Below are 20,846 nucleotides of genomic sequence, written 5' to 3' on the forward strand. Positions count from 1 at the left end.
TATTAAGAATTTCAATGCCTTTATCAGACCTTCATTAAAAATATTTACTAAAGTTACCTACAACTTACTTTAATATATTTTATGATATTGCAACAGAAATTTTATTTTAATTTCAAATTACGTTTGGTTTATAACCCAAAACGGTAAATTCTGTCATTTTTATTACTATATTTAAACATTTCTTTTCTTTTTTTATTTAATTATTTAATTATTTTTTATTATTTAATAATATTTTAAAATTGTCTTTCTTTTAAATGCTGAAACATATAACATAAATACATATTATATAAAGGAAAACCAACAAATAAAGAAAATGAAGAGTTGTGGAAAAAAAATTATACAAAATGATATAAATGAATCAGTTTAGACTGTTTTATTGGTAATTGTCCTAAAGTTGACTAATGGGTAACATATATGTATATATGTTATATGTTACCATTCCTATTTATTCCTACAAATAACCATTTCCTTTTCGACTAAACTATTTAAACATGGTATTGGTTCTTTTATTTTGAATATTTATATGAACGGCCGAAAAGGATAATACTAGGTAAGAAATTATCAACATAATAAAAATAGTTCGTCGCGAATTATCACACGTTCAAAATTATCGAGTCATGGAATTAACATCGAAGTCATGAATTATCAAAGCGCAAATTATGCGCAAGTCACGAAGTTATCAAAGCGCGTCTTAAATGGACAAAAATTCGCGTCGCAAATTATCAGATAGACATTACTATTATTATTGTTATTATTGTTATGATTATCCTGTTTACAGCTATTTAAAATCAGTGTAAAAAATAGTACTTAACACTTCATGTCTTTTTTAAATATATCCTTTTTCTTTTAAAAGCTTCACGACTTGATTATTGAATCCCTTCATGTCAAGAGATTTAAATTCATTTGACAATTTGTTGTACAACTTTATCCCATTGCAAAAGATAGACTTTAGTTCGCTTTCCTTGTTCTGGTTTTTTAAGTGATAATTATTTGCATTTCTTGTAAAATTTTCTTGTACTTTATTGTTTTTTATACAAATACGTTGAAAGACATTCATTTTCTGTAGTTGAATAGTATTGTGTACAAATGTAAATACTTTCATTTTAAATTCAATTAAACCATTGGAAAATTTATCAGTAAGTTTTATCATTTTGTAAGTTACACTCTAAATTGCATATATAACACTGTGTATGTTATTTAAATAGTACTTGTATTGTTTTGATAAATAAACAACTAATCTGCTATTAAATTTAGAAATTACAATGTAATTGATTTTGATTATTCTAAGGTATTTAAACTGATTTAAATTTATGTATTTATTTGTCTTGACTTCTGCAAAATTGTAAATTTATTTCGATAAAATGCCTAATAAAGAAATTTATCATTGGTATTTAACATTAAAAGATACCTAAAAAAATGCTGTATATTCTATGTCTTGTGTAATGTTCAACTGCTTTTCTCTCTAAAAAAAATCATTAGCCATAAAGATAACTCAACTAAGTTAATAATATCAGAAAGTTAAAGAAGCAACACAAAAATAGCAAATTGGCATTGTAATTTAATGGTACGCATAAAACCAAATGCAAATATTGAAACTTTCTAGGCTTTGACAAAGTGGTCTCAGAATCAAACGTAAAAATGGCTAAATAGTAAAACTGATGAAGTAAAAAAAGAACTACTTGGTTGTTCAAGAACCAATGATAAAAAATAAATATGGTTGAAGGTAAGAAGTTCTCAAAAAAGATAAAGATATGTGTCTTATAGCAAGGTTAGAAAGAAAAAATAGAGAAGAGATTTAACTATACCAAGAAAAAATAAAGCTTGTAATAAATTAATAAATTTAAATATAAGAGCATAGATTTCATTGGAAGAAGCTGTAGAAAAATTTGTAATATAGAAGAATCATTAAAATTAAAAGTACTCCTTGCTCAACTTAATTTTTATTTAGTCATCTTGTGTGGAACGTGACAAAAAAAACTTTTTTTAAAAACAAAGTTAGAAGAACTAAAAGAAGAAATTTGACTTGGGAGGAATTATACGAAAATCTTACTATTATCATTTGAGCAAATTTAATACCAAACAAACAATCTTTAAGTAATTTGAGTAATAATTTTAAACCTTGTGTATTACATGATGTGGCTGTTGAAAGCAAAAAAAAAAAGGAATTGATGGTGAAAATTCAGGAAAACATTCCTTATCAAAAAATTTTAACAATCCATCTGATTTTGTAGGTATTTCTATTCAACACCATGTTAGAGAAAAAATTCTCTTGAAGTATCTTTGGAATGTGCACAAGTTGTACAAATTGATCAAATAAATGGAAAAGGAACCACATTCAATGTCAAGTATGATAATGAACCTTATGAACTATAATCATTTCTTTTATTAATTGGTTTTGAAAAAAGTAATCATATTCTTAGTAGCAAGGATTGTGAGGTTTTTTTTTATTAAATATAATTTTATGTTATAGTTTAAACTTAACTTATTTCCTTCATTAGTAAAATCATTAAAAATATTTTATAATAATCTGTTTTTACTGCATTTAAGTACAGTAATTTTTATCATTTTCAATGGTATTAATTATATTTGATGTGATTATATGAAACCATTTTGTTTAGTTAAAAGGTATATTTATATTATTTATCAACATGTTTTATCTTTATGGGTTTATTATTTTTTATCTTTATGGGCTTATGCTTTACTACTCGTTATTATAGTTATAAAAAAAAAATTTTAATTAAAATATTAAAAGAAAAGAATTCAGAGTTCAAGTTACTATTACTTTTTCATTAACTGCCTATCAAGTAAGGAAAGAATCCAGATATGGGTTAACCTTAGGCAACATGACTTTTAGCTTATAGATGGAGTGCAAAGTCCTATGGCTTACCTTCTCGTTGGTGCACTTTGTTAAGTAAGTTAGACAAGTGTTAACCTCTAACTTATGAACAAAATAGCCAAGGCAAACTTTATTTAAACATTTTTGAAGACAAGAGAATGTAGGTTACAAAAGTACTGTATGTCAGTTAGAATTACATTTTTGTGTGTATACATATATATGTGTGTATATATATATATGTGTGTATACATATATATGTATACATATATGTGTATACATATATGTGTATATATGTGTATATATATACATATATGTGTATATATGTGTATACATATATATGTGTGTATACATATATATGTGTGTGCGTATATATATATATATATATATATATATATATATATATATATATATATATATATATGTATATATATATATATATCTTTATATCTTATACTGTTGATTTAAGTAAGTAGTGCGAGCTTCAGAACATACACCGACTGACAAACAGCCTGACTCGCAGCGGGGTGCTGCTACATCGACTGAGGGTTTGGCATGGGGCAGCAATCTTTTCATTTTTCTTCATTTTTTTCTTCTTTTTAAAAGCCATATCAATATAAATAAGCAAAAATAATGTGTAACTTTTAATGCATGTTTTAATTAATAATATTTAAAAGGTAGGAAATGTGATTGAATTTTTGTTATTTTCTTCAGTTGTGCTATGGAGTATTCTGTTTTAAAGAACCTGCACCCCACACAGAACTCATTTTAATGTCTTGGCTTAAAAATGACTCAACTGTATCATATCCTGTATCTTCTTCATATCTTCTTATAAATAAATTATTAAATAATAAAACTGAAGCTTTCGATAAGGTAGAGTGGACACATGGACCCTGGAAAAGCTATGATGGACAAATACTAAAAAAAATTGTAAGTAAAAAATATAAAACATTTTTTGGATGTGATCATTTTCTTTCTTTGGTTAAAAAACTAGTTGTTTAAATCATTTATCACAATCTAATGACTAATAAAAATTGTTTTATGGTGTGCTTTGCTAAATATTTGGTTGGAGTGTGTATGTACAAAATTATTATACTATTATGCGATTCTTATACAGGGTTCCCACTCCTCCTTAAAAACCTTAAATATCCTTAAAAAAAAAAAAAAAAACTCCTTAAAAGTCCTTAAATAACCTTAAAAAAAGTTAAATTTTGACTGCTCTCCTTAATTTCTCCTTACTTTCTTTTTTTTTTTTTTATCATCTAGGAAATTTTATTAAAGCAAATGGATTATACTTATCTATAGAGAAGCATATAGTTACTTCTTTGATGAGTTAAAATCCTATACTCTTGTTTTATATATATATGTATATATATATATATATATATATATATATATATATATATATATATATATATATATATATATATATATACATATATTTTTATACATAAATGTATATCATATATTACCCCTCCGAGTATTAGAGTAAGTTTTTTAATTGTTTATTTTTTGGCTTTTTGTATTTAACTTTCACTTTCTTTATATAATTTTGTTTTGTTTTCTTTACAAGTGAACACCATGCTATAAGGGATGAGTATTTATTGACCCTCTTTTTAATGTAATTATCAATAATGATAGTTACACTTCTTGATTTCAGAAAGATAAAAATCCCAGCCTTGCAAGACGCAAAGTTTGTTTTAAGTCATTCTCATTAGCAGGCATGGGTATAAAGCCTTTTGATGTACATGCAAGAGGAACAAAGCACATATAGTGATTGCCTAAAGAGGGTTATGTTGTTTTGTTCAAAGAAAATTTGCAATCAGTACCACAGAAGCCTACCTCATCAATGTATAATTTCAGATATGCTTCAGAAGGAAGCAGTTTTGAAAGCAGAATTAATTTGGTGTTTAAATATTGTTCAAAGCAAATACTCTTTTTGATCAAGTGAGAATAGGTCTAAACAATTTGCTTTAACGTTTCCAGATAGCAAAATTGCCAGTGACTTTTCATGTGATCGAATAAAATCTGGCTATATTGTAACTCATGGTCTTGCCCCTTATTTAAAAAAAACTCTGATAAAAGATCTTAACCTGCTGGATAACTTTGTATGTCTTTTTGATGAGTCTTACAATAAATTTGTAAAGAGAGGTCAAATGGACTTACATGTGCGCTATTGGAATGAAGAGAGGAATACTGTTTGTAGATATTATACTTCAGAGTTCATGGGAAAAGCTGCAGCCCCAGATATTTCTAAATATGTTTAAATCCAGCATGACTGGTTTAAATGCTGAAAAAATGCTTCAGGTTTCTATGGATGGCTTTAATGTAAATAAACTGTTTTTAGAAATACTCAACAAAGAATGTCATAACAATGAATTAAGTACACTCATTGATATTGCCTGTGCTTTACATACTATCAATGGATCCTTACAAACTGGTGCTAAAGCTACAGATTGGAACTTAAAGAAGTTAATGTCTTCAATGTACCAAATATTTCATTAAAGTTCATCAAGAGCAAGTGATTATGAAAGAATAGCTGAGGCAACAAGTTCAGATTTTCCTTACATATTTTATGGCACCCGACGGGCTAAAAATCAAAGTGTTGCTAAGAAAGCAATAGAGGTTTGGTCAAATGTAGTCTTAGTTGTTACTACTGGAAGTCTTTACCAAAGAGTAAGCAACCTGGACTTGGTAAATCAGGGCAAAACACCAACTTTGAACATTTAAGTGCTCGAACAAATAAAGTTTTAGTTCCTTTAAAGTTAAAGTTTTTTGAAGAATTTAGTGGCAGTCTAAATACATTCCTTGATAGGTAATATTTGATCTAGATGCAATTTTATTGCTTTTTATGTAATATATTTTGTTTTATTACAAAAGTATACAAATTAGATGTTTCTTTTAAATGACAAAACTATAATGTCTTTGTTAAAAATAGATTTGTTTAAATGCCCAAACTGGCTTTCAACCAGCAAGATTGATGTTAGTTTTTCATTGAAGTATTATCTCCAGCAACTCAAGAGTAAGAGAAAGATTACTGATGTTCAAATTGACAAGTTCAAAAAGGAAATATGTGATTTTCTTCTCTCAATGTGTACTCTGTTTTTATTGGTTGTTCGCTGTCAGGTGTGTATTTCCCCATCATTTATGGTTGAATATCACAGAAAAGTGTGATTATTTTTTTGACAAACTGTTGATGAAGCTTTTTACTTTCAAGAACATTAGAGCTTCTGTTGGTGATTTAGCTAAGAAAGAATATTCCAGGTTCTGTAAAAGTGTGATCGTTGGTAACAAAGAAGTATTTTTGACTTTTGATAAAGATAATGGTTGTTTGGACTACTTTTTGTGGAAATACACTGATTTAAAGATGTATGCAAATCTACAGCAGATTTTTAAAATTGTCCTCATTTTATTGCACGGACAAGCTTAAGTTGAACGTGGTTTTAGCAGAAACAAAAGTCTGATCGATGACAATATGTCCCCAGACATTATAACCTCTTTATTTTCAATCCAAGATTATCTCACATTTCATGGGTTCATCATGAAGTTGAAATAACAAAAGAATAATTAGATTACTGCAAACAAGCAAGAAAGAAGTATTTTGATGATCAATGTTCAAAAGCACTGTCTGTAGAAAAAACATTGAAAATGGAAGCAAAAAGAAAAGTTATGGAAAATATTGAAATTTTCAATACTTAAAGTTGACAGACATTATCTATAATTGAGAATTTAAAGAAGTCATCTGATAAAATTGGATTCCGTGCTGAAAAAAGAATAGCCTTAGGTTAATGCCTTGAATATTAATGTTTTTTTAGTTTATATCACTAAATGTAATGTCATTATTTAATGATTCCTTTTCTATTTAGATGACATTAAAGCTGGCATATCATAATCTAATGGATTAAAAAGAGCCACTTGCAAAAAACAAGAGTTACTAGAGAAGCTTTATATTAAAAAAAATACTTTTTAAAAAAAAAATTAACTTATATATTGACGACGATGATATATATATATATATATATATATATATATATATATATATATATATATATATATATATATATATATATATATATATATATATATATATATATCTATTTATATTTAAAATTTATTGAAAAAAGAAAGATTCTGTTTTTAATATAATTGTTTTCTCCTTAATTCTCCTTACTTTTTCGTTCAAAAAGTTGTAGTTCACTACCGAATCTCCTTAAATATTAGGAAAATATCTCCTTAAATCTCCTTAAAATCCTTAATTTTAGCCCCAGTTTTAATAGTAGGAACCCTGTTATATTTCAGTATCATTGGCTGTGGCTTGTGAAAAAGCTAAGGCTGACAGATTGAAAGGTTTGGAAGGAAACCTGACAACAGATACTGAAGAAGTTATGCCTAATAGGAAAAGAAAATGGAACAAAACCTATAATGACTTTATTGTGGATAATGTAACATCAGAAGAGGAATCTGAATTCAGCAGTTTATCTAAAGCCCCAACCTATCCTAGCACAGTGTATCATCAAAAACAATTTAATAATTCTAGAGCACTTGAGTTAAAAGGTATAAAAAAACTGCCTCTTTAATTTGAGTATTTGTTGTATTGCTTACATTGTCTGTATTATTTGTTTTTGTATTGCTTACATTATCTGCCAAATTTAAGTATGTGTTGTATTACTTACATGATTCTGAGTTGATCAAATTTGAACAATATCAATATATAAAATAAATATAACCTTCTTAAGTTTAATTTGTTATGTTAATTGATCATAATAATTTTTATATTGCATATAAACTCATTTCATTAACAAGGTATTGGATTTACACTGGATATAAATGTTTTTTGTGCAGGTAAAAGAAGAAATAAGGATATACTAGAATATACCAAACCGGCTAAACAGCATAAAATCAGTTCCATTGTTTCAGGAGAACCAAGTAAATACATATATATATATATATATATATATATATATATATATATATATATATATATATATATATATATATATATATATATATATATATATTTATATATATATATATATATTTATATATATATATATGTTATATATTGTATATATATATTATATATTGTATATACATGTTATATATTGCATATATATATTATATATTGTATATACATGTTATATATTGCATATATATATTATATATTGTATATATATATATTGTATATATATATATGTATATTATATATATTATATTATATATATATTATATATATATATATTATATATATATATATATATATATTATATATACAGCCCTCGGAATTAGGGTTGGCATTCGGCAATACTGATCTTAAAGTGGCTTCGGTTGATTCTACTTGCTGACCTCTTTACTACTTTTTATTGTAAAAGCTTAGTGAATAAATATTTTTGCCGGCCTAATGCCGACCTAAAATAGTTTAAGGTTAGCAATTTTTTGCTGACTTTAGTTTTTCTTATTCCGAGGGTTGTATATAAATATATTTTATACAATTGTATGTTATTGAAGAGATTAAATGCCCAGTTATTAGTTTGACTTAGGGATTAGGTTCTCTCGAAATGTCCACTATTAAAATAAGACTGAATACATAATTTTTTTAAGCATTCATTAAAAAAATAATAATATGTAGTAATGTTATTGTTTATTTTAATTAATGTTATATATTATTTAGTGCCTGTTATTTGATAGTGCTGCACTATGCACTATTAATACATACTTATTAATTAGTTTTTTACAATTTTGTTTCTTTTATTGCTTTGTTACTTTTTTTAATCAGGTGGTGACAATGATAATTATAATAATTCCACTGTCATTTCCCCTCCTAATTAATTCTCTGACAAGGGTCACAGTGGTGATTCCCAGAGCAAGAGAATACTTTTTGGTTACCAATACAATGTGGGGTGCAGTGCAGCTCATGGTTCTGTCAGATCGTTGTCAGAATCTGATAACTTGAGAATTAGAGGCGACAGCTCTCACATTTATTATTCTAACCAAGTATTTCAAGGCTGTAGACCTAATTCACTCGAAAGTAAGTTTAGATTATTCCTTCTTATTCTCTAGGATTGAGCGCAGATCTTTTCTTATTTGTTAATGAATTATAAAATTTGAAGCTTATTTTAATATATATATATATATATATATATATATATATATATATATATATATATATATATATATATATATATATATATATATATATATATATATATATTTATATATATACTTACAACAACAATTAAAAATGTATTCTATAAAATAAAGTGCTCAATGTTCTTAAAAGAACAGAGCAATAATAAATAATTAAAATCACAAATTAATAAGTGGTTTTTAATAATTTATATATATATATATATATATATATATTTACATACATACATACAGCTTGAGAAATCAATGATGGGCAGTCAATTTGACCTGCTAAAGCATATAATAGACGGTCAATTATATATATTTTTGGCAGTCTTGACCGACAAGAATTCATTTTGGGAGGTCGAAATAGCAATTTTAGTCATTTCGGGCGGTCATTAATCGTTGACTGCTCGTTATTTTCCTTGCTGTATATATATATATATATATATATATATATATATATATATATATATATATATATATATATATATATATATATATATATACATACACAAACACATACTATGATGTTATGAGACTAATTAAAATGCACTGAAAAATCCACAATAAAATAATTCTTAGGCATTTCTTGAAACAACTATTGTTTCAAGAAATGCCTATGTAGTATATATTGTAATATATATTATTTAGTGTTTTTTGATAGTGCTGCACTACACATTATTAGTTTATACTGATTATATAGATTTTTAAAATTTTGTTTATTTTATTGCTTTGTTACTCTTTCGAATCAGGTCTTACCCAGAGCAATTATGGAGGTTTGAATCACATCTCCCCTCCTAAGCCATGCACTGACATGGGTCACAGTGATGGTTCTCCGAGTAAGAGGAGTTTGTCTCGGTTGCTGACGGAATTATTTCAAACTCCTCAAAATAAACATTCAAAAAGAGGCATAGATATGTCTGTACCAGGTATGTTTTTTGCATTTCTGCAGTATATGTTTATATGTTTTTTGCATTTCTGCAGTATATGTTTACAGTATATGTTATAACTATGTTATGTTTATTGCATCTGCCCTTTTATACAATAATTTTAGACTACAATAATTTTTCTATTTTTATATTAGTTATCTTCATTTTAATGTAAATCGTTATAAAACAATATAACACTTTTACAGATTTTCAAGATTTCGTATATACTTCCCTAATGCAAATTCAAGATGCGCTAGGATTATCAAATGTTATATAAAAAACAACAAAGTTGTATAACGTATCTGATGAGGAGACCAGTAGTGCCAAGCCTGTTCAGCGACTTAACGATGTTTACCTTGGCCAAATTCCAATGTGTGCATTATCCCAGATCAAAGACTTGGATGAAAAACTTGAAAATGATATATTTAATAGTAAATGGGTGAGTTATGAATGGGATAGTAATGATAGTAATTGTGTAAATTCATAAGACTGTTAATACATAATTGTGTGAATTCATAAGACTGTTAAATGTGTTAACACAAAGTAATTATGTGAATTCATGAGGCTGTTAAATGTGTTAATGTCATGCTTATTTTCTAGAAAAAAGCGCTAATTAAGAGTTTGGGTGCAGAGTATCTCCGGGGACTAGGGTATACGGCTGCTGGTCGCAAGATAATGGAGGCGTTATTCAATGATGATCTGCGCATCAATATGTGTTATACGGGAAGGGTTAGCGGCAGTGTTGCTCTTTTGAAGACACGAATCTGCCCAGCAATCTTTGGTGACTAAAATTATTTTCTTTCAATGTTTTAGCACTGAATAAGTTTTATTACACTTTTTATTTATTTTTAGTACAAATATAATAATGAATATTTTAAATGCAATATATATATATATATATATATATATATATATATATATATATATATATATATATATATATATATATATACATATATATATATATATATATATATATATATATATATATATATATATATATATATATATATATATATATATATATATATATGCAATATATTGCATATTTGTTTTTCAATACAATAATTGTTTTAAATGCTTTAATGGAATTTTTGTGTTTGCAGGTGTCTTGGCAAAGGTCGGGTTTAAGGACGAAGAACTCGTCAAGAAATCGTTGCAGAAGTCTTTGTATAGTGTAAACGATAAGAATACTCATGCTAAGTCGAAACCAAAATAAAAATGACATTTAATTATTTTCAGTGTATAACTTTTCAAAAAGTGATATTTTTATTTCTTAATTATTTTATTTAATGTTTAGTTTATTTTTTGGTTTAGTTTTAGTTAATTAAGAGTACGCAAATAGTTCCATTAATTAAAAATCAACAAAATTTTGTCTATATAAATACAATTTAAATAAAAAAATATTTTAGATTAGATAAATTTTGTATAACTTTGCAAAAATATGTTTATATTTATTTCATATGTTTTTCATATAAATATGTTTATTTTATTATAATTTAACTAATACTTTTTCTGTTTTTATGAAACGATTATTTAAATATTTAAAAGTTCTAATGTAAAATTATTATCAAATAAATTGTTTGAATAAATGTTTTTTTAATATTATTTATTAAGTTCTAACGACTCCATTCATTTATCCTTATTACCTCAGTTAAATAAAACTGTTAAATTAGGGCAAAATTAAGGGTTAAATTAGTGATTACCTCAGTATATGAGAGTGTAAAAGTACCTCTTGCAGTGACATCGTAACAAATAATAACGTTATTATATATATTATATAACGTATAATTTATATTGTTCGATTATACGAGCTTAATAACATCGTATAATCGATGTTATTAAGCTCGCAGGAGACCCCTTGATTTCGAGATCGCGCTGCGAGCTAATGACATCGTAACAAACTCGACGCCGAGCTCGGTTTCGATGTTATTAGCGAGCTCGAAATCGAGTTGTCTCCTTTAAGAGCTCAAGTCCGACTTACTTTTCGAGTTCTATCTCGAGTTAGTTACGATCTTCAACGAGGTCAAATTCGAGTTCCAAACGGCACGCGGGATATATATATATATACACAACTTATGTTTAGGAAACTATATTAAAGTTTTTACGTTTTTTTCAACAAAAAATTTAGTCAACTGCATTTTCTTTGGTAAAAATGTTTCTTTGCACAACCGTTCCCGACACATCGAATTTTCGCATTGCGAAATCATATATCATCGATAATAATGGGGTGAAGGCAAATCCCGAAAAGTATCACCTTATTATTAGCAAACATAGTAACCTTGAAGTTACTATTTCTAAGTTAACAATTAAAACGTCCGAAAATGATAAATTACTCGGAATAAAAATCAACAACAAACTTTCCTTCGAAGAGCATGTGAACACTTTATGCAAATATGCCCGCAGAAAAGTAAACGCACTTTCAAGAATCGCATCATATATGTCTTTCAAACAACGTAAACTTATACTTTCTGCATTTATAACTTCAAACTTCTCATACTGCCCACTTATATGGACGTTTTTTTCCTATTTCCAAATTGCTAAAAATGACCTTACTTTGTTTTCGAAAATTCAAAAAGTTAGGTTGCTCACGAAAAAAAAGGAAAGAAGAATTTTTACTTTTAAATTTTATATCATTATTATCTGAAAAAAATGCTCAACCATTTTTATAATCAACGTCGTCTGAAAAAGAAAAAAATCTTATGAAAGACCTACATCTCAAAATCAGAAATAAAACTCTAAAGGGCAAAGTTGAAGAAATTGATAATTTTAAAAAAGTTTCTGAAATCTACTGTAACCAGTTAAATGGTCTTGAAAGTGAAAATAAAAAACTTAAATTAGCTGTAAAAACCAGCAATGGAGAGAAATTAGAATCTGTAAGACAAGCAATGCAGTGTAAAGCACTATATACAGCAACAAACAAAAGCCTGTTGAGTCAAGAAAAAAAGTTTACCGCATTGAAATTAAAGAACAAAACAAACGAAATTCGTAATTTAAACAAGAAGATTGTTTATCGAGATATAAAGTTGAAAAAACAAGAAAAAGAAATTTATGCATTAAAAGTACAAATGGAAAAAACAATCTCAAACTTTAAATATGGAATTCAATAACCTTAATCAAACGCTAGAAAATAGTAATGCAAAAGTTGAAATGTTGTGTCAAGAAAAAAGAAATCTCAAAAAGAAATTAAGCCGTGTAAATAATAATTTAAGTAAAACAAAGGAAACAATTTCCTTTTCTTCAATTGAAAATCTCTCTTTTTTAAAGTCAGAAGTTAAAGAATTTAGTGCAAAAATTGAATCATTAAACAAGGAAAGCATTTATTTAAATTGCTTTTAGAATTGTTGGAAGAGGAAATTGTAACATTTAAAAGAGGACGTTATTCAAGGGATATTCGAGAAGTTATCATGGAGCTGTTATCATTAAATGTCAGTATGAACAAAGTCAATGATGTTATTAAAGTTGTTTTAAAGAAACTTGCAAAAAAAGGAATTACAAAATTTCCCTCAGTAAGTACAAGGTCTAGATTATGTCAGAAGCTTTAATTCTTGCGCAGCTTCAAGTATAGGAAGAAATGTTAGAAAATATTGAAAAAGACACAGGAAACTGTTTACATGGAGATGGAACACCCAAATATTACAGACATTATCAAAACTTTCAATTGACTACCAAAACCGGTAGAATATCATTTGGACACTCAGAAATGGCCTCTGGGGATGCTGCATCAACTTTGAGTTCTTTAACAGAAATGTTATATGATATTTGTGATATTCAAGACACAAATGACTGGGAAAAAAACTTTGCAAAGTTCATTTAAAACAACAATTTCAGATTTAGGTTCTGTCAATCTACTGTTTAACAGTAAGTTCAAAGAAGTGAGGGAGCTATTGTTACCGAAAGTTATAGAACATTGGGATAGTTTAGCAATTGAACAGAAAAATTAATTTAAGGATATGTCAAACTTAATTTGCAAGTTACATCTTTTAACAAACTTTGCAGCTGAGACAGATAAAGTACTGGATTCATTTGAAAAAATTGCTCTGAGTGATGCTCACAAAAACACTTTTGCATTTAAAACTTTTGAATCAGGGGCTGCCAGATTGATACGTATAGCATGTAAAGCATTTCACAAACGAGGGAGTGATGAAGCTGGTGTGGCAGGATATTTCACTTCTTTTCTCATTGGAAAAGGTGGAAACAAGTGTATGTTTGCTCCTTTTATAGGCAATAGATTTAACATTTTGTTTTATGATGGGGCCCATCCCTATTTAGAAGATACGTCCGTGACTTCCATTTCTGCCTTACTAAACTCTACTAAAGAGATAAATAGTTTTTTAGAGTTACTAAGCAACCAACATAAAATATTCACGAAATATTCAAACTTTGAAACTGCAAACAAAAATAACACCCTGAATCTTTTTGACTTAATTATTATCAAAAACAAAACTGGTAAATAGAGTTTTAAAGTTTATCGGAAAGATGAGACGAAAGATGCCATAACAAACATCCATATTATGTCTAACTCATGTTTTGATTGAAATATTGAAATGAAATCATCAAATGATTTGTTCAGAAGGTATTATATCTATTCTCTGAAAATAATATAAAAAAAGAACAATTATTTCTAACTTTAATTATTTCTAATGTTTTTGAAGAAAATAGTTATAATAAAACAAACCTGAAAAACGTTATAAAAGTTAATAAAAAAATCCACATCATAAAAAATTGAGTATTAAAACACAAATTTATCTGCTTCATTTAAAAATAATGTATTTTTACCGCGGATTCCAGGGTTAACCAAAGTTTAGAATTGTTTTCAATATAGCAGGTAATACACTATTCTTTAAACCACCAAAATATTTACAGCATATATTTACCACAAAAAAGTAAAATTTGCATTATTAACTTTAAATATTTCAAACATTCATTTATAGTATTGTATAGAATATAGTGAAATTGTTTGACAAAAATCAACAGATGGATTTGAGGTTAATTTTGTTAACAAATATTAGATTACCTTACTGGTACCTTTACTCTAACTCTAAATTTCTAATCAGGATCCTCATCAAAAAGTTTTGATGAGGGTTATTCATCCGCATGCTAACATAAAAGATAAATTTAAAGAAACAACCAAAAAGTTTAAAATATTGTCTTTCTATGAAAAATACTGTTGATTTTATTGAAAACACTGTTGAATACTACTGTTGTTTTTTAGGGGCTACCAATTAAAGTTATTTTAACTTTTTGTAAATTTTAAAAGTAGTTAAAAAAGTGTTATTTTAACTTTTTTTAATTTTTTCAGTTAATGAAAAAATTGGTTTAAAAAAACGAACGAAAACCAATATTTTTCATTAACTGAAAAAATTAAAAAAAAAAAAAAATTGGTTTAAAAAAAAAATTGAAATAAGCAGCTTTGGAGTAGTATTTTGAGTTCTGACTTTAGAACTGGAAGTCCGTGATTCGAATATGGCTCTGATCAAATATGCAACATTGGTAAGGAAGGAGGCGTGAACTTCCTTGTTAAATGCTATTTCGCGGTGCTCTGTGATAAAACCGTAAAGAACAATTGGAGCAACTAAATTACTAAAAAAATAAAAAATAAAAATCTCTTTTTTATTTTTTTGACCCTTTTTCTAAAACTATAAAACTTTTAAAAAGTTTTGGGGTTCTAATCATTTTATAAAAATACCATATAAGCGCGATAATATATATAATAAAATTTGAAATAAAGTTAAAAACTATGATTGTATTTAAGATTACGAAATTTTTTTAAATAAGTTGTTCAGACGATGGTCAGTGAAGAAGAAATTAGCAATCTTACTTATATGGTGTTCATAAAGATGGTATTTAAGTGATAGAATAGTGTTGATAGTTTTCTCAGCCAATTTTGTTTCAAACAGTTTTAGATTGGTGACGTTTTTCTAATATTGTATCTGCATATGAGGTTTTTAAAACGGTGCATGTTGAAACTCCTTTCCTATCCATTGACCCGTTGCAATAGCAACACAAGCATTTCACCTAACCCTGTATTTTAAAAAAACTTATAGGTATTGCGTATTTATTGTTTGCATTGAATCCTAAGTGAAGATAAAGAAATAAGTTTTACGCATATAGTCCAGGGACAATGTTGATGAGCCTAAGGTCAGAGACCAGGTTAAACTTTAACTGATAAAGTTGAAGGAGTTGGAAAAGTGTTATTAGAATGAGAAAATTTTCTCTACTTTTTTAGCTATGTTTAGTGTGACCACCTGTTTTTAAAATGAGTTTCTTGTTTTGTTTTGTTTTTAAACCTTTTTTCTAGTGAGCTACCTTTTGTATCTTAGCATAGACAGCACATAGCACAAGAGTAGTTACCCTTTTGTTTCATTTTTTTAACTTGATAACCAATATTTAAACAGGAAAGTCCTTGAGTTTTATTGAGAGTTTTGACCTTTTTTTTTTTTTTTTTTTTTTTGTTAATTAACCTCCTCAAGTCCAAGAAAGCCACTACAGACGAGGAGGCTACTTAGTTGTGGTTATAACCCTCTCTCAACTCTTTAACTCTGAAATACGAACCTTAACGAACACTGCCGCTGCGTGGAGAAACAAGTTGTTCAAAATATAGGTATGTCATGCAGCCTCGATAATTTCAGTTTTAGATAAGAACTGTTTTCAGTTTGAACATTTAGATTAACTAAGTTGTTCAAAATGTTCAAACTGAAAAAAAAAATTTTATAACTATTCTCCCAAAAAATAACTTTTTTTTTTAAATGACGCAACAGAAATAGATCCTCTCCTTTTTTCTCTAAATATAAAGCTTTTCACTTTGCAGTCTAAATTTAAAACAAAAATTTTTTATTTTATGTTTTTTGTATTAGATTATTTTCTAGCTTACATAAAAGCTCTACAAAATCGCTTTATGCACCAAAAGGTGTTCGTGATTATGGCGAGAAAAACTTGAAGAAAATTGTGTCATTGCTAAATTGTCATTAGGGTTGTCCATAAACTACGCAACGCTAAATTTCGCTAATAAACAAAACTAAAAATATCAAAAGTTCCCTCACAGAGCCTAAAGTTAAATACAAAATCAAAATAGCCCAATAAGCTTCATGAAAATTGCCGCATAGAGCTTAAGATCTCTTCTGTTTTTTATATAAATTTAGCGTTGCGTAGTTTATAGACAATCCCTTAACAAATAGAATAAAATAGAAAAGGAAAAGTAATTAGAAAAATGCACCAGAATATAATATAACAATATAATATCTTCACGACCACTTTACAATTGCCTAAGTCATTCTGTCATGTTTTAAGAAGACTAAAAAAACTTAAAACAACGCTATCCTAAATATGATACTAATTTTAAAAACCTATTCTTCTGATAAGCGACGGATCCAGGGAGGAGGAAGGAAGGAGGGAAGGGGGCTTGCATCCCCCCCCCCTTCCTCCATCAGAATCTGGAAGTCCTAAAATACCTTAGAAATTGAGGACCTTTATTTTTTTTAAGGAGACGCAAATATGTTACAAAATACACAAAAAATTTAAGATCCCCCACCAAAAATTCCTGGATCCGTATATATAATAAATGCAAAATATTATATATACTACATAATAACACACATTAGAATATTATACATGCAAAAATATTATTTTATAAATACAATTTTCCTCATATATGCAGAGTGAGCGTAGCCGAGTGGCTTGCGCTTCAGGCCAGTAGCCTAAGGAATCCGGGTTCGCCTCTCGGATCCAAAATTATTATTATTTTTTAGTTAGTGCACAAAGGTTGTTCTTTTGATGCTGCACACTTTTATGCACCAACTAAATAAAATTCTGCACCTGGACCATATAAAGTCAGAGCGCAGAACGTGCATTGCACATAGACTGTTACAGCCGTAATAGGCTGTAACTACTCCGTTAACGCAGTGTACAAATTGACTAAGTTTGATTTAGGCGTAGTTAATTTTCAATTAACACGTAGATAAACTAGTTGAGGGATTTGGTTTGGCTTGATACTCTTTTAATTGAAAAAATTCTTCTCTAGATTTAAAACTAAAAAAAAAAAAATGTTGCGTCACTAAATTAAGACCCCTCCCCTTGTAACAAATCGTCACAAAATCGCTCAACCCCCCCCCCCTGCCTCTTTAACGTGACGTAATTTATGTACGAGCCCTAATAGAATACTTAGTGAACTATACATTTCAATAATTAATTCAAAACCCCCCAAAAGTGACATGGGTGATTGTGAATAATCCTGACGATATAAATTTCTGTGCAGCCGAAAATAAACTTTTAGTGTTAAAAAATAAATCTTTACATTTTATAAGATCTCCCAACTCAAGTTTTGTCACTTTGTGACTGATAACCCTTTAGGTTTTGCAAACGAAGGTTATGCAAAAAGGTCGCAGTTTTGAACAAGCACGCCTAAAAATATATTTTTTAAATTCATTAATTTTAAAGGATAAATACTACTTAAAATCAGAGCTCAAAAAGAAAACTAACATCAAACCATAATACTATAAAGTTCTGTTTTTTCTAAGCCCTAAAAACTAAATTTTATAAATATTTATGAGTATAATTATTATTACAAAATCGGTTTACTAAAAAAACGAAGAGAATGAGGGGTAAGAAAAGGAGAGGGGAAAGGGGGAGAAGGATGAGGAAAACACGTGACACAATACAATTAACACATTCAGCTTTATTTGAACCATTTATTATCTAACCTATATTTTACTAGCATTTTTACGATTTATAATGCTGAAGGGTGCGAGCTGATGGATCAGTTGCATTAGATATCCACTTTGGCATCCAAAAGTATGGTGTTAAATGAGATTGACCCGGAAATCGAGCTGTAAATAACTTTCTATATAATAAAGCCTCGCAGGTTTTTGGTGTATTTTCTAAGTACACTAAAGAAGCATCTTGTAACTCAGCTTCGCTAACCTGAGATTTTGCATAATTCTCAAGCTTTGCATACCAAGGTTCTTCTTTTGTCGAAACGCCATCACTAAATGCTTCTTTGGGACGCCATAATACTTCGTCAGGTAATAAATCCGTAAGATAACCGTCAAAGGCCGAACGCAGCAAATACTTCTCTATTCCATTAAATGGCTGTACCATTTCTTTAGGGAGGGACAAAAAATACGATGTAAATGTTTTATCTAAGAATGGGACTCTTAATTCTAAACCATGCGCAGAAACTGAACGATCAGCGCGTAAATTATCGTATAAATACAAATCACGCAACAAACGTTTAGATTCTTCGTGTGCATCGTCTGCTGAAGGAGATTTATGAAAATATATATAACCTTGAGTAAGTTCATCAGATCCTTCTCCTGAGAAAACAACAACTGTGTCAGTATTTTTAGAAATGTATTGTCCGAGTAAATACATAGGTATCGAGGCTCGATTGGTCGTAATATCGTAACTTTCAAGTGTATAATTCACTTTTTCAATAACATTGAAAGCTTCTTCTGGAGTAAACAAAACTTCGTGGTGTTCTGTTCCAAGCATTGTGGCAACCTTTCTTGCAGCTATTAGATCAGGAGAATTGGGTAAACCTATAGAAAAGGTCTGCAACGGATAAGATAACCCTTCCTCGCGAAAAAGCTTAACAACCAGAGCAGCAACAAGACTAGAGTCAAGACCACCAGATAATAAACAGCCAATTCTTCGCTCTGACATAAGTCTTTTTTTTACAGACTGTACAAAGAGGTTTCTAATATTTTCTTTGATGTCTTCCGTTAATATAACACCTGTATCAAACGTTGGAGGAACATCTACATCTGTGAAGCGCTTTTCAATAAGTTTTTTAACTTTTCCTGTTTCATGAGACACCTCAAACGTGGCATAGGTGCCAGGAAGAAAAGGCATTACTTTCTCAGCATTTTCATTACTCGAAGTAAGGCCAACCAAACCTTTCACTTCCGATGACAAGCCAAATTCTCCGGAATTTAATTGCAAAGTAAAAAGTGGACGGACACCAAAAGTGTCACGAGCAATATGAAATTGACCAGCTTTAGAATCAAAAATAAATATGGCAAAATCACCATCTAAACTTTGCACTGTTTTCTCTATTCCAAACATATTATACATATGAAGAATAACCTCGCCGTCCATCCTAAATAGTTAATTAGTACATCATGAATAACTAAAATCAAACTATTAAACTATTTTAAAATAGAATAATAAATAATTAGAAATGAATTAAGATAAAGAAACAAATAATTAATAAAGACTGTTACCCTGAGGAAAGTTTGAACCCATACTTATCAACTAGCTTCTTATAGTTGAAAATTTCCCCATTGTACATAAGATGCAGATGAGGCAACTCATACAAACGCATTGGTTGTTGACCAGTTAAATCATCCATGATTGATAAACGATGAAATGCAAGAACCGTATGCTGAAAATGGGGCAAGGATTCAATACGAAAAAAATCTGGACCTCGATGTGCCAACTCTAAAGCATGATGAAGTTCTGAACATGCACTATGGTCATAACCAAACAAAGCCCAGATGCCACACATTTTTCAGTATATGAATCTAGGTAGAAATAAGTAAACCATTTAAATTTTGTCTTTTGTTAACCCCACCTCTTATTTTAACTTGCCCCCACAGAAAAGCTACATGTTCAAGCAGTAAAAAATATTCAAGCTTAAAAAAAATTTAACAACATAATTGTAGATTTCATTTTATAACTATTTTATAAAAATTTAATTGTGATCATTTTATTATACTTATAAAAGAAATTAATTTCTATATTTGGATAAAGAGATTTTAAAAATTTTTTGATTTGAAATTCTTATAAGACACAGAATTGTTGCCAATTGGTATAAACATGAAAAAAAACTCAAATTGACTGGTATCCTCGGAGCTGCCAATGAAATTTTAAAAGGGTTTCGCCTGAGTATTTTCTTGTAAGAAACAATATTAGCTTTAAAATTCTCCTAGTTTTTTATTTATGTCAAATAAGCATTTTTT

At 28.2% G+C, this 20,846-nt stretch overlaps 2 protein-coding genes across 2 annotated transcripts; one reads left to right on the plus strand and one right to left on the minus strand.

Moving 5' to 3' along the window:
- The first annotated feature begins 8,545 nt into the window (after positions 1-8,545).
- Positions 8,546-11,145, plus strand: LOC136087193 (uncharacterized). Its single transcript, XM_065809683.1, has 5 exons — positions 8,546-8,858; positions 9,712-9,888; positions 10,095-10,327; positions 10,489-10,669; positions 10,995-11,145. The coding sequence occupies exons 3-5, from the start codon at positions 10,259-10,261 to the stop codon at positions 11,105-11,107; spliced, it is 363 nt and encodes a 120-aa protein (XP_065665755.1). The 5' UTR covers positions 8,546-8,858; positions 9,712-9,888; positions 10,095-10,258; the 3' UTR covers positions 11,108-11,145.
- Positions 11,146-18,555: 7,410 nt separating this feature from the next.
- On the minus strand, positions 18,556-20,444 carry LOC100215424 (asparagine synthetase [glutamine-hydrolyzing]). The gene is made up of 2 exons (XM_065810159.1): positions 20,109-20,444; positions 18,556-19,984 (listed from the first exon to the last, which is right to left on the minus strand). Exons 1-2 carry the CDS (start codon positions 20,390-20,392, stop codon positions 18,607-18,609), a joined length of 1,662 nt encoding a protein of 553 aa, XP_065666231.1. The 5' UTR covers positions 20,393-20,444; the 3' UTR covers positions 18,556-18,606.
- Positions 20,445-20,846: the final 402 nt, after the last annotated feature.

The sequence above is a fragment of the Hydra vulgaris genome, chromosome 11, assembly GCF_038396675.1.
Source record: "Hydra vulgaris chromosome 11, alternate assembly HydraT2T_AEP".
In the NCBI taxonomy this organism is placed as follows: Eukaryota; Metazoa; Cnidaria; class Hydrozoa; order Anthoathecata; family Hydridae; genus Hydra; species Hydra vulgaris.

Bases quoted from the DNA above. Each gene is read 5' to 3' on its own strand.
- LOC100215424 (XM_065810159.1), bottom strand. From the start codon at position 20,392: ATGTGTGGCATCTGGGCTTTGTTTGGTTATGACCATAGTGCATGTTCA. The intron at 19,985-20,108 runs GTAACAGTCTTT...TTAACTATTTAG, and splicing joins GGGTTCAAACTTTCCTCAGG to GATGGACGGCGAGGTTATTC.
- LOC136087193 (XM_065809683.1), top strand. From the start codon at position 10,259: ATGTGTGCATTATCCCAGATCAAAGACTTGGATGAAAAACTTGAAAAT. The intron at 10,328-10,488 runs GTGAGTTATGAA...CTTATTTTCTAG, and splicing joins ATATATTTAATAGTAAATGG to AAAAAAGCGCTAATTAAGAG. The intron at 10,670-10,994 runs GTGACTAAAATT...TTGTGTTTGCAG, and splicing joins AATCTGCCCAGCAATCTTTG to GTGTCTTGGCAAAGGTCGGG.